General features: G+C 40.8%; 2 protein-coding genes across 4 annotated transcripts in view; one reads left to right on the plus strand and one right to left on the minus strand.

The window, feature by feature from the left end:
• The window catches only part of FAM114A1 (family with sequence similarity 114 member A1), a 30614-nt gene extending 23108 nt beyond the window's left edge, over positions 1-7506 (minus strand). The window contains exons 1-3 of one of the 3 annotated variants that reach the window (XM_039699068.1): positions 7123-7506; positions 4149-4507; positions 3262-3349 (exon numbers count right to left, since the gene is read on the minus strand). In XM_039699068.1, the coding sequence (XP_039555002.1) occupies positions 3262-3349; positions 4149-4499 (439 nt within the window). In that variant the 5' untranslated portion in view covers positions 4500-4507; positions 7123-7506. Of the gene's footprint in view, positions 1-3261; positions 3350-4148; positions 4508-7122 lie in introns of those variants that run through there. The other 2 variants (XM_039699069.1, XM_039699070.1) reach the window with 2 other exon arrangements.
• A 2989-nt stretch (positions 7507-10495) lies between these two features.
• LOC120497455 (toll-like receptor 6) lies at positions 10496-15165 on the plus strand. The gene is made up of 2 exons (XM_039698995.1): positions 10496-10601; positions 13087-15165. Exon 2 carries the CDS (start codon positions 13150-13152, stop codon positions 15109-15111), a length of 1962 nt encoding a protein of 653 aa, XP_039554929.1. The 5' UTR covers positions 10496-10601; positions 13087-13149; the 3' UTR covers positions 15112-15165.
• The last annotated feature ends 102 nt before the right edge of the window (positions 15166-15267 follow it).

The raw sequence follows: 15267 nt of genomic DNA on the forward strand, positions 1-15267 counted from the left end.
CAGGGAGAAGGAAGAAACATGCAAGGAAAAGACAGGTGAGGGACTACACATTTCAGCGGCTACTACCACCCATTAATTGATTGATTCAGCTGCAATAGTCACCCTCTTGAGCAGGACAGCTTTATCAACATTGTCAAAAGACTGGATTGTGTAATGGCTGATTTACTAAAAAACACAATTGAAAAGAAAGACACTAAAAAGGTGATAATTAGTACAAGTTGTTCCTCCATATCACAGAGAGCCTTCTCCCCTCTCCTCATTCCAGCAACTATTTCAGTGGTTCTGCTCCATTGTGGTTCCACAAGGAGGAACCAACTTTCTTGCCCCTTTTGAGAAAAGAAATCTCTTCACCTCACTGATGAAGTTGATTCAATCGTTTGCTTAGTGTGACATCTAGTGTCAAGACCCCAAACATGGTTCAGGCAGTGACTGAAACTCCAAAGGCATTACAGATTCCCTTCTGTAGAGAAGTATCACATCTGTCATGTCGTGGGGACCTTAATCTAAATAATGTCAAAGACAACAGATATTTTCTTTGGAATAGAAAACTACCACTAAAACAATCCCAGACTGTATGTGCAGTTACTTAAAGGAGAATGAGATACAAATTATATGGAAACCGAGTTATTATTGGGAACTAAAATCAGCAGTCCTAAATAAATTATAGCCATGCATTGAAAATGCTTATGTGTTTGTGAATTCTCTATCAGTGTCTGAAGGATAATGAAACCAAGATCATCGGAACAACATTTTAACTCAGTCTTAAATAGATAAGAATGCAAGAAAAACTAATAACAGTGAGAAGAATTATTCACTGGAAAAACCTACCAAGGGATATGGTAGAGTCTCCATTGCTGGAGGTTTTCAAGATGTGACTGGACTACATGCTAGATAATCTCATCTAGATGCATAAAGCCTTTCCCACAAAACCCCTGACTAGATGACTTTTCAAGGTACTGTCCAACCCTGGCTGGTCCATGATACTCTTTGTTAGAAGCAGAATATATTTGTTTAAGCTTTTAAGATGTTATTTAGTCCACCTCAAACTGTTTGTGCTATTTTTAAAAAGTACAATTTTGAAGAAAAACATAAGGATTGTAAATATTGGTCATATTTCACCAGACAGGCAGCTGTGTTGTACAATATGACAACAGAACAACAGAAAAATCAGACACTAAATGTGTTGCTACTAAGTCTTAACTCCAAGAAGGCAGTTTACTTACAGCATTTGCTACACTGAAGGAATAGCAACTTTACAATGGACTGGTCCATAGCAAAACTATTTTCTGGTGTGGAAGAGGAGATGAAGCGTTGGTTGAACTGATGAGATATTAAATGGAGTAACTTTAAGGAGAATAATAAATACATTCTAATAATAATAAGGTTTATAGAAATTCCCAATGGCTTTAATTTTTTTTTCATATATCTCACTAGGGGGACCAGTGTGGTGTGGAAGAGGAGATGAAATGTTGGTTGAACGGATCAGATATTAAACGGAGTAAGGAGAATAATAAATACATTATAATAATAATAAAGCTTATAGAAATTCCCAATGGCTTTAATTTTTTTTTCCATATATCTCACTAGGGAGCTATCATACTGAAGGAAATATGTGGTCTATACAGAACCATATCCTGTCCATGACAGTGAGAGACAGGAAGTATTTCAGAGGATCAAGCATGGATTTTCATAATAAACAACTAGGAAATAAGCGCTCTGTATCAGGAATATAAAGTATTACCTGGTGCATTGATTTCCTGTAACAAATCTAAGACTAGCTATTTGGTCTTCCAAGTTCCTTGGGTTCACAAAACATGGAAGAACATAAATTTGATTTTTGCTTAATTCAAAGTCTATTTTGTTAAATAAATTCACAAAGTAAGACTCAAAATTATTAAATAGTAACATGGAAACTCAACCTACCCTGATCCCAGGATCAGAAAGTCTGTCTATGCTGCAGATTCCAGGAAATAGGAAAACGAGGGGAACTGCTGCTTTATACACATCTGGTTTTAGCTGCTTTCCTAGTTCTTGGTCACTGCCAGAACCTAAATAGTAGATGGGTCTTCAGCATGAAATAGTGCAGTCATTCTGATGTTGAATTAAAATTATTCTAAAATTTTCCTTTTCCTTTTCTGCATGTGGATGCTCTTTTCCCAAGGCAACTTGACTTGTTCCAGCTCTGCTCATTTTTAGACAATAATAATCCTAAAAATATCTATTCATGGTGATAACATGCCTATTCAAAACACACATCACACAACCTTATCAAGTCAGACTGCCTACACAAGAAACTTGTTCCACACACCCTAAAAACCCATTCTGAATGTAATTAGAAATGTTAATTGTTGTTGTCTGAAAGAAAATGTAGTTATGTACTCCTGATTGTGGATGTTGATGAAAAAAAAAGAGGACAAGGAAACTTCCCTCTCTGAGAAACAGACAGAAACCATTTACTGTCCATGAAAAAGAAGAGATAAGGAGGAGAATTATTTAGCCTTGTATGGCATCATAAAAGCAGTATCTCTATTGAACTCATTTTTAGAAACTAGCAATTAATTTTAATTCCTAGGTTCATCTTTTGAAAGTGTTCTGTGGATCCTTTATGAGAGCTGACTAACTAACAGATTGTTTTGCTACAAAACATTTCAGGTTTGTGAGAAATTATTTCCCACTGGTAACTACATATTTCTATGCTTCACTTTTTGTCAGTGAGTTTTCAAAGAGCAATAATTAAGTTTTACCTAAAGTCTTCACAAGGACATTTTGTACTGACCTTCTACTGGAAATGAGAGTACAGGGCCCATGTTTTAATAAATTGTTCTCCTGTCGGAAATCTAGTGTGACAGTGTGACAGTTTCACTGGGTGGCAAGAAAAGCTGGAATGATTTACTAGAAGTGAATTCATGTGTAGGCAGGAGTCAAACCTGGCATACAAACCATTAACACGTGTGAGCATGAATCTGGGTTGCTTTGACTTGAGAAACCACAAGCCTTTGGCTGATAGAAATTGTATTGGATTATGGATCCTTTCTATGAAGAAGTCACAATCAAGTAATTCATTAACTTTACAAACAAGCCTAGTACCTTGTCCATAATCTGAATAATTAGGAAGGTCCATCTTCCTCTTTAAAAAAATCATGCTTCCCAAGCTTATCAAGGCAAAATTGCCTATGAATCCTTAAGATGCAACACTAATCTGTCTAATGACACATGAAAATGATTAATTATTTCCACACATTTTACCAACTGAACACTTACCCACTGTGGCAGAAGCTGATGACAGGAGAGACTTTCCCCAGGTACCCCAAGCTCCCCATCTACTTGCTTTAGATGAGGAGTCTGCAGCCTATAAGAACAAAAATGTTACTCCACTGTCTAAAAATCTTGTTCTCAAGAGGCAGGAGGAAACACAAAGAGCCTGTCAGGCAACAAAGTCTGGCATTTAATAGATGATGACAGATTGAGTATTAAGTGGAGTTCAAACTTCTGTGCACAAAAAAACAGAAGCATAGCTCATATCATCTGTTCCTGGAAGAGCTTTAAACTCCAGAGATGTCTTTACAGATGCCCTACTATTTCTTCAGGTATCAATCCTATAAAGCCATACAAGTTTATTAGGGCTAATATGAAGGAGAGGTAGGAACCTGTCTCCTTCCTGGGTTGGAGGCAGGACCCAGAGTTGGAGGCTTCTCTTCCGAAGTCTCCTCACATGTGTAATTCAGTAGATGTGCACAGGGAACTCCTAACAACTCAATTCAATAAAACACAGCCAGAGGAGGTGCTGCATACCTTTTACACTAATGGCTAGTGTTAAGCCATTATCTGTATTCCATATTTAAATCATGTTAAGAAACTGTTGTCTCAAGAATGTGTCCAGTAACATATCACCTCTACACAATGCAAGTTTCATTGCAACCAGACTTGAAAGACCAAATTAAAATCATGCTGGTGAAGTGAAATTAAACTATTACTAGTTTTGCAATTCAAAGTATTGCAATTCAATTTATCCTTATGTAGAGATAAATATAATAACCTTCCACATAACTTCCTAGGTTTTTGTGAAAAACAGGACGTACATTATACAAAATTCTGTCCTCACAATGCAAGGAGAGGAGGGCCTTCAGAGAAAAGAAAGTATTGCTTACTGGATTGCTTTGGTCATGTGGTGTTTCTTCCAATTCAGGTTCTGCATCAAGGCTTACAGTTTCAATGCACTCGGTGGGCATGTCTTCAGTTGTCCCTTCACTGGAAGGCAGGCTGGAAGGCAGGCTTTCAACGAGTTTTTCAGTCAAAGGGCTTTCATCAATGACTATTCCCTCCTTTCTATTACCTACATTCTGAGTGACCTGTCCATGTTGATCTTCTGAAGACTCAGGCAAGATCTCAGCTTCTACGAGGTGTGGTGCTGATTCATGAGGCAATACCTCATTTCTGGGCATCTCCATTACTTCAGGTTTTTCTTCAGATGGGGTGCCATCAGATATGTCTTCAGACATTTTCAGTTCTGAATATAAAAAGTTAAGTCTTTTAGGTGCCATAAACATTTAAGTGTTTATTATAAAATACAATGTTTACCGTATGCTACTGCCGAAAAACAATACAACCTTGATGTAAGACCTCCTCAGCCATGGAGTCCTGTGGCACATGCATCACACTGGCACTGGTGTCAGGATAATACTGTAAATAGTCCACTCACACTGGAGGATCCCACTCAAATAATGTTTATTATAAAATACACTGTTTACCGTATGCTACTGCTGAAAAACAATACAACCTTGATGTAAGAACTCCTCAGGCATGGAGCCCTGTGGCACATGCACTGTAAACAGTCCACTCACACTGGAGGATCCCACTCAAATACAAAGAGCAGCATAACTGTTTTCCAAAATATGGTTTAGTGAGAGTGAAAGGATATTAATTTGTCTGGAGAAGTCAAATGTAAGAGTTGCCACATGGTTAATTTCTATATTCACTATCAGGTGTGTATGAAAGACTATTGCAGAACAAAATAATGCAAGCTGCAAGAGCCAAGCAGCTCTTGCTCTGCCTTTCATCGCGTCCACATACACAGGTTCCTACAGCCCACTGACTGACAGAGGGGAGGATAACTCTGTACCTCAAACTGTGGTGACATTCATGTGCTTGAGAAGGGACATAATCTGTGAACATGACAGGCCATGGGCCCTAGAGCCATTTCATAGACACAGCCATAGCACAGAGTCATTGCTGACACCGGTTGTGTATCACTTGTCCCAAAGTCTTGCTCTTTGGGGAGTGCAACACTTCTCACCATCTCCTAAAATTCCAGCTGTCTGATTAACTTCAATTTTGAAGCCAAGGTAAGCTTGTATGAGGTAGTTACTGTTATTTTTTTTTTTTTTGGCAAGTGATGAACCAGTTTTCTCTCATTTATTCCTTATCTTCCAATGTAATTTTGGAGGTATTTTCCACCCTTGTGCAGTCATCAGGCTGAGGATGCTGATGGGCAAAGACAAAGCCACAGAGTAAGCTCTGCAGCTGATTAAGGAGTGGCACTGCCAGAGTCCAAAAGGGCTGCTGGCCTGTGATTATTAACACTTATTTGTTGGTAACAACAGTTTACTTGGCACTCAGAAGACAATCCTTGACAGAGAGCTTGCAAAATGTTGAATTGCATGGCATAGAAGACTTGTATGGCACAAAAGTCCTCTCTGTAGATGCTGCCTTTTCATTGACTCTCATATTAATTAAACATGGCTCAAAGGTTTTCATCTGTCAGGAAGAATGGAGGTTGTATGAGAGACTAAAGAACTGGGGGAAAAAAAGGCAAAAAGCAAAACCTAACTAGGATTTAGGAGAAGTCTGCCTGAGAAGGATATATTTAAATTAGTATATTTTGTTAAAGTCTATAGAACTGTACACATCTAGCTTTAGTAGCCTGTTTATCTAATGTGAATGTAGACCACTTGTTTAAATAGTTCCAAGAGTAATGTTTTGGATCAGTGAACAAGAAACATAAGTAAAAAAGTAAGCACTTGCTACCACTTGTATTACTTCAGCTTACACTGTACCTTAATTAGCTTCAGAAAACATGAATTCTGAAGTCAGAATCTTTGCCTTTGACAGTTTTCCATTAAAAATACAGTAAATACTATAAAATGCTTTATTGTAGGGAAATATTGCTATTGTTGTAACAGTACTCACTGTGTGATGGGCAGCATCACCTAAGGAAAATTTTTGTATTTGTAAATCAAATTCCATCATGACATATGAGGATTCTCTATTAAAATCTGTAAAACCTTTACATACATACTTCATAATTTTGAATGGGCATTAGCTCTGAGTAAGCCCAGCACTTTTTAAAGGATGACACAGACGTGCATGTGGAATTTTGCAGTACTGGGTCATCTTTGGGTACCACTCGGGCCCCGGTCCCTGCGGCTGTGTGCTGAACCTTCCTTCCAGGAGCACGGCACATAACAGCAAATTACCGCGTCTGCCAGAACACACGAGCTGTGCTGCACCCGGGGCCAGCGTCCTTCAACCTCTCATCCGTGAGACTGTCCTGATCCAAATCAACTCGGACAGCTCTGCCCAAAGGGAATTACTCCACGGGGAGTTCGTGAGGGAGATGCTAAGGCCAGCCCGGCCCGGTGGCGGGGAGTGCCCGGCCCGCACCGACCGGCCGCGCTGAGGGGGCCGCCTGTGGCGGCACCTGCCGAGCCTGCTGAGGAGTTTCATCTCCCCTAGAAAGCAAAGCTCAGCTGCCGCCGGGCCCCTTGGGGCACGAATCACCGTCCCCGAGCGGGAGGGAGAAATAACTTTTTTTGGCGATGGCACCTTGCTCCCCTCTCGCTCGACGCCCACAGTTGCTTCTCCTCCGCTGCAGGCACGGCGAGTGCAGGCGAACCTCCCCTGGCGCCCGCCGGCGGCAGCTCCCCCTGTCCCGCTGCCCTCTGTCCCCTGCCCCAGGCGGGGCAGGAGCAGCCGGGAAGCCGCTCCCGCAAGCCCGCAGTGGCCACAACTTCCCGCTTCTCCTTCTCCTTTTTTCCCTTTTCGAAATTCCCCTCTGGGACAGAGCTGTGTGGCGCAGCCAGTGTCAAAAGCGGCACAAAATGCAGAAATCGCCGCGCTCCTTACCGCTCAGCAGTGCCCCGACCGGCGCGCCCCCGGCTCCTTCCCTTCCCCGCCCCGCCACGTCGGCAGCAGCGGGGGGAGGAGGCAGAGCGGGCCAGGCAGCCCGGGCCGGCCCCAGGGAGGAGGGGGGAGAGAGGGCTTGATTTTGTCGCTCTCTGTCCTTCCGGCTGTGTGAGGCGGCCGTCTGTTGTAAAGGGGGCCGAGCCGTCCCCGGGCTCCAGGCTTCTGTGACCCAGCGCGGGGAATTGCCCCGGCCGCCATGCCCGCCCCTCACGGCCCTGGGCGCGGGGACGCGGCGGGGCCCGGCGGGACCCCGCTGGAAGCGCCGGCCCGGAGCGTCGGGCGTGGCTGCTGCAGCGCTTCCCTCAGGGCTGGCGGCACCCCCTCGTCCGCGCTGGGGCGGAAAAGGGGTGAATTTGGTAGAATCATAGAATATTCTGAGTTAGGAAGGGACCTGTCGGGATCAACGAGTCCAACTCCTGGTCCTGTGCAGGGCACCCCAAGAATCACACCACGTGCTTGGGAGCGTTGTGTCCAAACCTTTCTTGGACAAGCTTGGTGCTGTGGCTACTTGGCTGGGAAGCCGGTTCAGTGCTCAACCATCCTCTGAGAGAAAAAGTCCAAATTAATCTAGTTGCTGAGCTGGCTTTTTTTTTTTTTTTTTTTTTTTTTTTTTTTTTTTTTTGAGAAAGTCTAATTCTTCCTCAAAGTGAGCGCTTACTGACTCGTGGGATTGGGGAATTGAAGGGAGATGCGGCTTTTCAGACACCGCCTGGCACCTCCGTTATGGCTGTGTTTACAGGAAATGCCCCTGACAGAAGCAGAAGCCAGCGGTGCCTGCACACATTTCCAGTCAGTTGGTGAAACACTTGGTTGAGCAAAGGGGTTTCAGGCTGTTCCCAACAGCCTGCGGTTCTTGTTTCTGTGTAATTCCTCATACCCGTTCCTCTTTTTGCCACCTCATTTTAAGGCGAAGCATGCCCTTTGCAGTGGTGAAAGGCAACACAGCATCGTTTCTATCATTAGTCTCTCAACGACAGAAGTTACTTTTGACACAGGAGACAAACCAGCACATTGTGAGCCACTGAGGAGAGCTACTCCAGGAGGTCACAAATGTTCTCAGAAGCGTGTTTTACAAATACCGATCATGCTACGTGACTTTACCAGGCATAAGTCTCGGAAGTTTCTCATTAAGGCAGTTGGTAGCAGACCAAATGTTTGTAGCCCTACGTAATAAGTTCCTTTTGAAGGTCTTTCGGTGAGAATTTAAGTGTCAGGGAATGCTGGGTAATTTATGAATGTTAGATATATTTATTGAAAATGAAATCTAGAGTGGCCCTAGGGATTTCCCTCTGCTTCTCAGTGGAGCTTGTGGAAGAGTAAGAGCAGTATCTCAGGAGGAATCATGGTAGCTGGAGATTAACCTATGACCTATGTAATGTGGATCTTGCACTGTCAGTTTTGCAGATTCTTTAGATAACCATGCATGTCATAGAACTGCAAGATGTTATTAGTGACATAGTTAATCCCTGTTGTAACACAAAGTTACCACCTAAGGGTAAAATTAACATTATATGTACATGAATGTGGATGTCTGTCTGTTTGGATATAAGGATGCATACATTTTGTAAGTTCCTAAACTACTTTTTTGAATTTAAGACTTTTACACTTAGCATTTTCTAACTTTTTCCTCTTTCAATTTTCAGTAATTGATTTTGCTCGCATTTTTTTACTATGGTAATATTGCAAATGGTTTTGGAATAAATAAACATTAGAGATTGAATGCTTCCACTCATCTCAGGTTTCACTGATGTTTATTACTCTGTCATCATCTTTCAAATGGGTTTCATAAAATATACCTGCCTTCCAATAAATAGATAAATATAAATAAAGGCAAAAAGACATTTGGCTTCATTTAACAGAACATGGAAGCATGCATGACATTCATGGACTCTATTAATCTACTTCCAGTGATTGCACTGGTAAATCTGAAGGGTTAATGGCACGCAATTAATAGTAATATGCTTATTTTGCTGTTTAACATATTGTTCATCTGTCTTTATAGTACGTAGGCATACAAACAATGCCAGTGGCAGCTCATACTGTCCCTGAATTTAAGAGATCCCCTGGAATAAGAATCTCTACCTTACAGCAGATAACACACAGTACTAATTTTATGTCTGGTTCTGTATTCAGCAGAGCAGTATGTAGGCTATATTCAAGCGGTTCTGCTGTTACATAACAAAACAGGAATGAATATTTGGTAGAAGCAAGGTATTAGGATGACCTTAGGATTTTATCTCATCCTAAGGATGGATAGCAAAGTTTTTCCAGCTAAGAGCAGGCAATGGGGAGGTTTTTATGTAACATCATTATAAGGTGTCATTTGGAAGTCTGCTGTGAATGGTCTTGTCTGAATTGACAGAAATGGAGAATAATTCATGAAATCATAGAGTACTACTGTGAGACTCATCAGCATTAAAACAGTGAATTTTCCATATTCTGTTGCTTACTACCTGTCCTATCTTTCAATATCATTTTTGGATGCCCTCTTTTCACTTGAGGCTGAGAAATTAAATATAATCTACAGAATAAGCCTCAAAGTGAAAAATTAATTTTTAGATTATTTCCTCTGCTTCCTGAATCATTGAAATATAACCTCATGAATGTGTTATAATATGCTAACCCAGAAAGGTAGGTTATAGTGTGGCAGTTCTGTATTTAGATCTCAGCTATGGTGGAATTTCTAACCAACATTATACAGGAATAACGAGAGGCTGGTTTATAACTTTGCCAGGACAATAAGCCTGTGTTTGGGCATTCAGTACCAAAGTCACTGCTCTGTTTTAATTAAAAAAAAAACAAACAAACAAAAAACCAAAACAACAAAAAAAACCAAACCAAACTCCACTCAATGTTTCCATGTTCACTGTTTAACCCAATGACAACACTGCCAGAGCAGGAGAGGGATTATTATTCCATTCCCATTAAATGGAAATTAAACTAAGACAAATGGTACTTTTATAAACCAGCCTTGATAAGAGTCTGACAACTAAATTGGTATAGCAAAATGGACAAAAAATTACAATAATGCATAGAGACTTAGGTCATTATTAAGTTCAGATAGAAAGGTGTTTGAATTTCTTTTTCAAAAGAAGTACTTATTTTCATATTAATTTAATAAAGGTAGAAAGTTGGTAAAAAGATTCATTTTCCTCCTGTTTAATATATTGCAAAGCATAAAACCACAAAGTTAAATAATAATAGGATAGAGGGGATATTACAGTGATGTTGTATTTGAAAAATACATCTGGAGTAAAGCAAATGCCATTTCACAAGCTGTCAGTAGATGGCACAAACATGTATATAAAAATTTGGGTGTTCCTAAGTATTGTTACTCAGTAGGATAGAGTTACAGGAAGTTTTTTTTTTTTTGTTTTCCTGAGGACATTTTCTGCTTTTTCGGACAGCAGGGATTTCTGGTGAGAAAAGTTTTAATTTTCTTAACTTTGTGCTATTGCTAGTTAGCTGTAATTGTTTTATATTCTGTATCTTATTTGAAAATGAGCCTTGTTTTCCATGGCAAGTGTATGATGTTCTTTCAAGTGTATGGGTAAGCAACGATGGTGAAGTTGCTTGTGTTCAGAATATTTAAAGAAACTGTCTAAGTAGCAGTCTCTTTTTATTAGCACTATACCCATAGTTAAGGGGGGCAGAGTGATGGCAGTAGTTTTTCTACAGTTTTCTACAGTTCAGGAACTGGGTCTAACCTGATCATGTGTTTCATCCCTGTGAAAGGAATGTTTGTAACATTAGTTTTTTGCTATGCTGGTAACTTGCGAAGTGCATGTCTTAATACAGAACTGTCTTAGCTAAATGTGTTCTGTATATTTCTTATATAGAAGTTTAGTCAGTTTATATCAGTTTTATATTGGAGAAAGTCTTTAAACCTCATTTTTTATCTCTCCCCCTGCTCTTTTCATCTTGCCCCCTGCACTTTTAAGTGTCTCAGGACACTTTCTTGCTATACTCTTGGCTTGCCTACCCTCCTGGATTTCTTTTCTTGATTAAGCTTTTTTTATCACGTTTGAAGACATAAGGATACTTCTGAATTAAACGTGATGTGACTATGAAGGATAATTTTTACAGTATTAGCCTCCAAATCACAGCTTATATGTTATAAAAGTTTTTACTTGTATTGCTTCATATGATATTCTAAAGAAATTTTGAAGGTACTCATACATAATTTTACTGAATGCTAGGATATATGAAAGAGAAAGAAAATAAAACACACGTAGACGAATCGTATCCTTTTTTCATCTAGTCCATAGATATTGCTGAAATTTTATCCAAAGAAGGAATAATGTTTTAAAGTTAGATTTTTTTTCAGATTTCTCTTGAAGCTACGTATTTTGGTTAATTATAAACACATTAGTAGAGTTGCCCAAACAATCAGAAGAACAGGACTGAATATGCCCAAATGCCTTTTGAGGGCTGTGATGCAGAAAAGTTTTCCAAAGGAGAATTTGGAAAAAGGCTGGAAGAGTTTTGCCATATTACCCCACTGTTTCTAGATGATTTCCAAGCTTAGTTTCATGCATTCTTTACAAAATAACTCAGTAGGCTTTTTTTTTTAATGGAATGGTTAATGGTGCAGTGAATGTAGTCCTTGAAGTTATAAATCAGTCTGTTAGGTGATAGCTACTGTCTCATTGTAGAGCCATTAGAAATATAAACTCACCATTTAACCCCTTCAATACCAAGGGAAAGTTGAAGGCCAGTGCAGTCATTGAAAAGTACCACGGGAAACCTCAGGCAACATTATGATTTAAAATTAATGGGAGGGAAGGGGGAAGAAGAGGAAATAAAAATATATTAGAAATCTGGAAAACAACTTTAAAAAGATTTACACATATAAAATTGTTAACCAAGTTCTTACCAGTTCCTCTTTTAGAGGGGCAGTCTAATGGATTTATGCAATACCGAAAAGGAGATTTAAGACAGTATTCTCAATGGCTGACTTAAACAAAGGGAGGCTGGCTATCCTGAACTCCTACATTCAGAATGAAAAAGTGACCTCTAATAGGGAAAACCAAAGCAAAGACACAGTTACGACTTTTCCCCTTTAAAGTCTGTTTAAATAAACCTCTCTTTCACAACAGAGATGTTTGAGGTCAGTGTCCTTAGATCAGGGCTGGATTTTGTGTACAGAGCTTCTACATCTATTTTTATGTGTATTTTTGTGTACCCTGCAGGTATTCCCTGTGTGTGTCTGGTGTTCTCTTTGTACACTTGTCAAACCAGATGTGAGCACCCCACTTTCAGAGTCTAAATTCAGGAAATGCTTAAACTCAGACAAGAAGTGAACCCTTCTGTGGGCTTTCCCAGGGCATAAATATAGATCATTCTACCCTCACCCCCATTTCCCTAACTAAAAGAGGAAATTATGATCCAGTCTCAGCTATCTAAAGACATTCAGCTTTTGATTCACGCTCTTGAATCTCCATCCTGTATTTCAGTCCAAATGTGCTGTCAAAAGCAATAATATCTCTGAGCCCAGTTCATATCACTTAAAAGAGAATCTGAGGAGAGGATGACATGTTGACGCCAATTATTGTACTTTATAATCAAAGTGTATTACACAGTTTAGGAAGCCTTCATAATGCACTGTATCACAGCAGTAATTCTCTAAGTAAATAGCAAATTTTAGACACCTATGAAATCAGACATGTTTTGTAAAAAACTGACTCATTATTTGTTAAATACACAGTATTTCCCAGATAAAAATTTCAGTGGTCTGCAATTAAAGAAGGTATCTCCTGAATGATTGTAGAAAATCATTGCTTTTTGAATCAAAGGGAGAAATGAGAAATTGGAACTTTTAAAAAATCTCTCTCTCTGATGGTTCCTGCACAGCTACTTAATAATACAATCTGTTTTTTGCTTGTGTTTCTTTAATTTCTGCAGCATTGGAACAAAGATGGACAGTTAAGAAAAATATTGAGCACCTGCAAGGAAAGAGAAAACAGTATGACACTAAATACCAGCTTTCTCAGACACGTTTTTCTCTACAAGTGTGTGTTTGCATTAACTTTTGGGGACCATGTCAGCCTGTCTGTGGAAGATGAACTTTTTACATCTGTTTCTAACAATTTCCCAGAAGATGTTTCTAACCAAAAAATCATGAGCCTGCCACTCCAGTATACAAAGAGTCATCAGCCCAGTTGGGTTGTGATACAAAATACTACAGAAAGCCTGTCATTGTCAGAAATCACAGATGGCGATGCAAAAAAGTTGATAGCTTTATTATCTAATTTCAGACAAGGATCCAGGTTACAAAATCTGACACTGACAAATGTGTCACTGAAGTGGAATGATCTTATGGAAATTTTTCAGACTGTATGGCACTCATCCGTTGAGTACTTCAATACATACAATGTAACACAACTGTCAAATGTTAAAAGGTATGTCTTTGACTACTCAGGTACTTCTATGAAAGCATTGACAATGAAGAAAATTAAAATCACGGACATGTACTTCATACAGGATGATCTATACAAAATATTTGCCGACATGAATATTGAAAGCATGACAATAGCTGATTCGGAAATGATACATATGCTTTGTCCTTCAAATACGAGTTCCTTTAGATACCTAAATTTTTTTAAGAATGATTTAACAGATTTTCTTTTTCAAAATTGTGACAACCTACTTCAGCTGGAGACATTAATCTTGCAGAAGAATAAATTTGAGAGTCTTCGCAAAGTAAGCTTCATGACCAGCCACATGAAATCACTGAAATACCTGGACATGAGCAACAACCTGCTGCGCCACGATGGAGCTGATGTGCAATGCCAGTGGGCTGAGTCGCTGACAGAGCTGGACCTGTCCTCCAACCAGCTGGTGGATGCTGTGTTTGAGTGCTTGCCAGTCAACATCAAAAAACTCAGCCTAGAAAACAACCAGATCAGCAATGTCCCCAGGGGGGTGGCAGAGCTGAAATCCTTGGAAGAGCTGAACCTGGCATCGAACAGGCTGGCCGACCTGCCGGGGTGCAGCGGCTTTACGTCGCTGCAGTTCCTGAACGTGGAGATGAATTCGATCCTCACCCCATCTGCTGACTTCTTCCAGAGCTGCCCAAGGGTCAGGGAGCTGCAGGCCGGGCACAACCCGTTCAAGTGCTCCTGTGAGCTGCAGGCCTTTATCCGCCTGGAGAGGCGGTCGGGGGGGAAGCTGTTTGGCTGGCCGGCGGCGTACGTGTGCGAGTACCCGGAAGGCTTGCGAGGAACGGAGCTCAAGGACTTCCACCTGAGCCTGCTGGCTTGCAACACGACGCTCCTGCTTGTGACGGCTCTGCTGCTGACGCTGCTGCTGGTGGCTGCGGTGGCCTTTGTGTGCATCTACCTGGATGTGCCGTGGTACGTGCGGATGACGTGGCAGTGGACGCAGACGAAGCGCAGAGCTTGGCACAACCCCCCTGGAGATCTGGGGGCCGTTCTGCAATTCCACGCGTTCATTTCCTACAGCGAGCGCGATTCGCTGTGGGTGAAGAACGAGCTGATCCCGAACCTGGAGAAGGGGGAGGGCTGCGTGCAACTGTGCCAGCACGAGAGGAACTTTATCCCCGGCAAGAGCATTGTGGAGAACATCATCAACTGCATTGAGAAGAGCTACAAGTCGATCTTTGTGTTGTCTCCCAACTTTGTGCAGAGTGAGTGGTGTCACTATGAGCTCTACTTTGCCCATCACAAGTTATTCAGTGAGAATTCCAACAGCTTAATCCTGATTTTACTGGAGCCAATCCCTCCGTACCTTATCCCTGCCAGGTATCACAAGCTGAAAGCTCTCATGGCAAAGCGCACCTACATGGAGTGGCCGAAGGAGAGGAGCAAGCGCGCCCTATTCTGGGCTAACCTCAGGGCAGCCATTAACATTAACCTGCCAAAAGCTGATGAAAACTTGTATGAGGAAACAGATTTAGAATCTTGCTAATACAGTTTAATCTGTTTTTTCTCAGTGAAATAATAAATATGATTTCCATTCTTTGTAAATGTGTTTAACTTTTTTGTTACACATTCTTGTTTCCAACTTGTTGTCTGTGTTGCCTCCTAACTGTAGTCAAAATTCAATTCATCTTATTGCAAATCT

This window comes from Passer montanus, unplaced genomic scaffold, assembly GCF_014805655.1.
Source record: "Passer montanus isolate IOZ18808 unplaced genomic scaffold, ASM1480565v1 scaffold13, whole genome shotgun sequence".
NCBI classification, from domain to species: Eukaryota; Metazoa; Chordata; class Aves; order Passeriformes; family Passeridae; genus Passer; species Passer montanus.

Excerpts from the sequence above, each read along its gene's own strand:
- LOC120497455 (XM_039698995.1), top strand. The coding sequence starts at position 13,150 with ATGACACTAAATACCAGCTTTCTCAGACACGTTTTTCTCTACAAGTGT.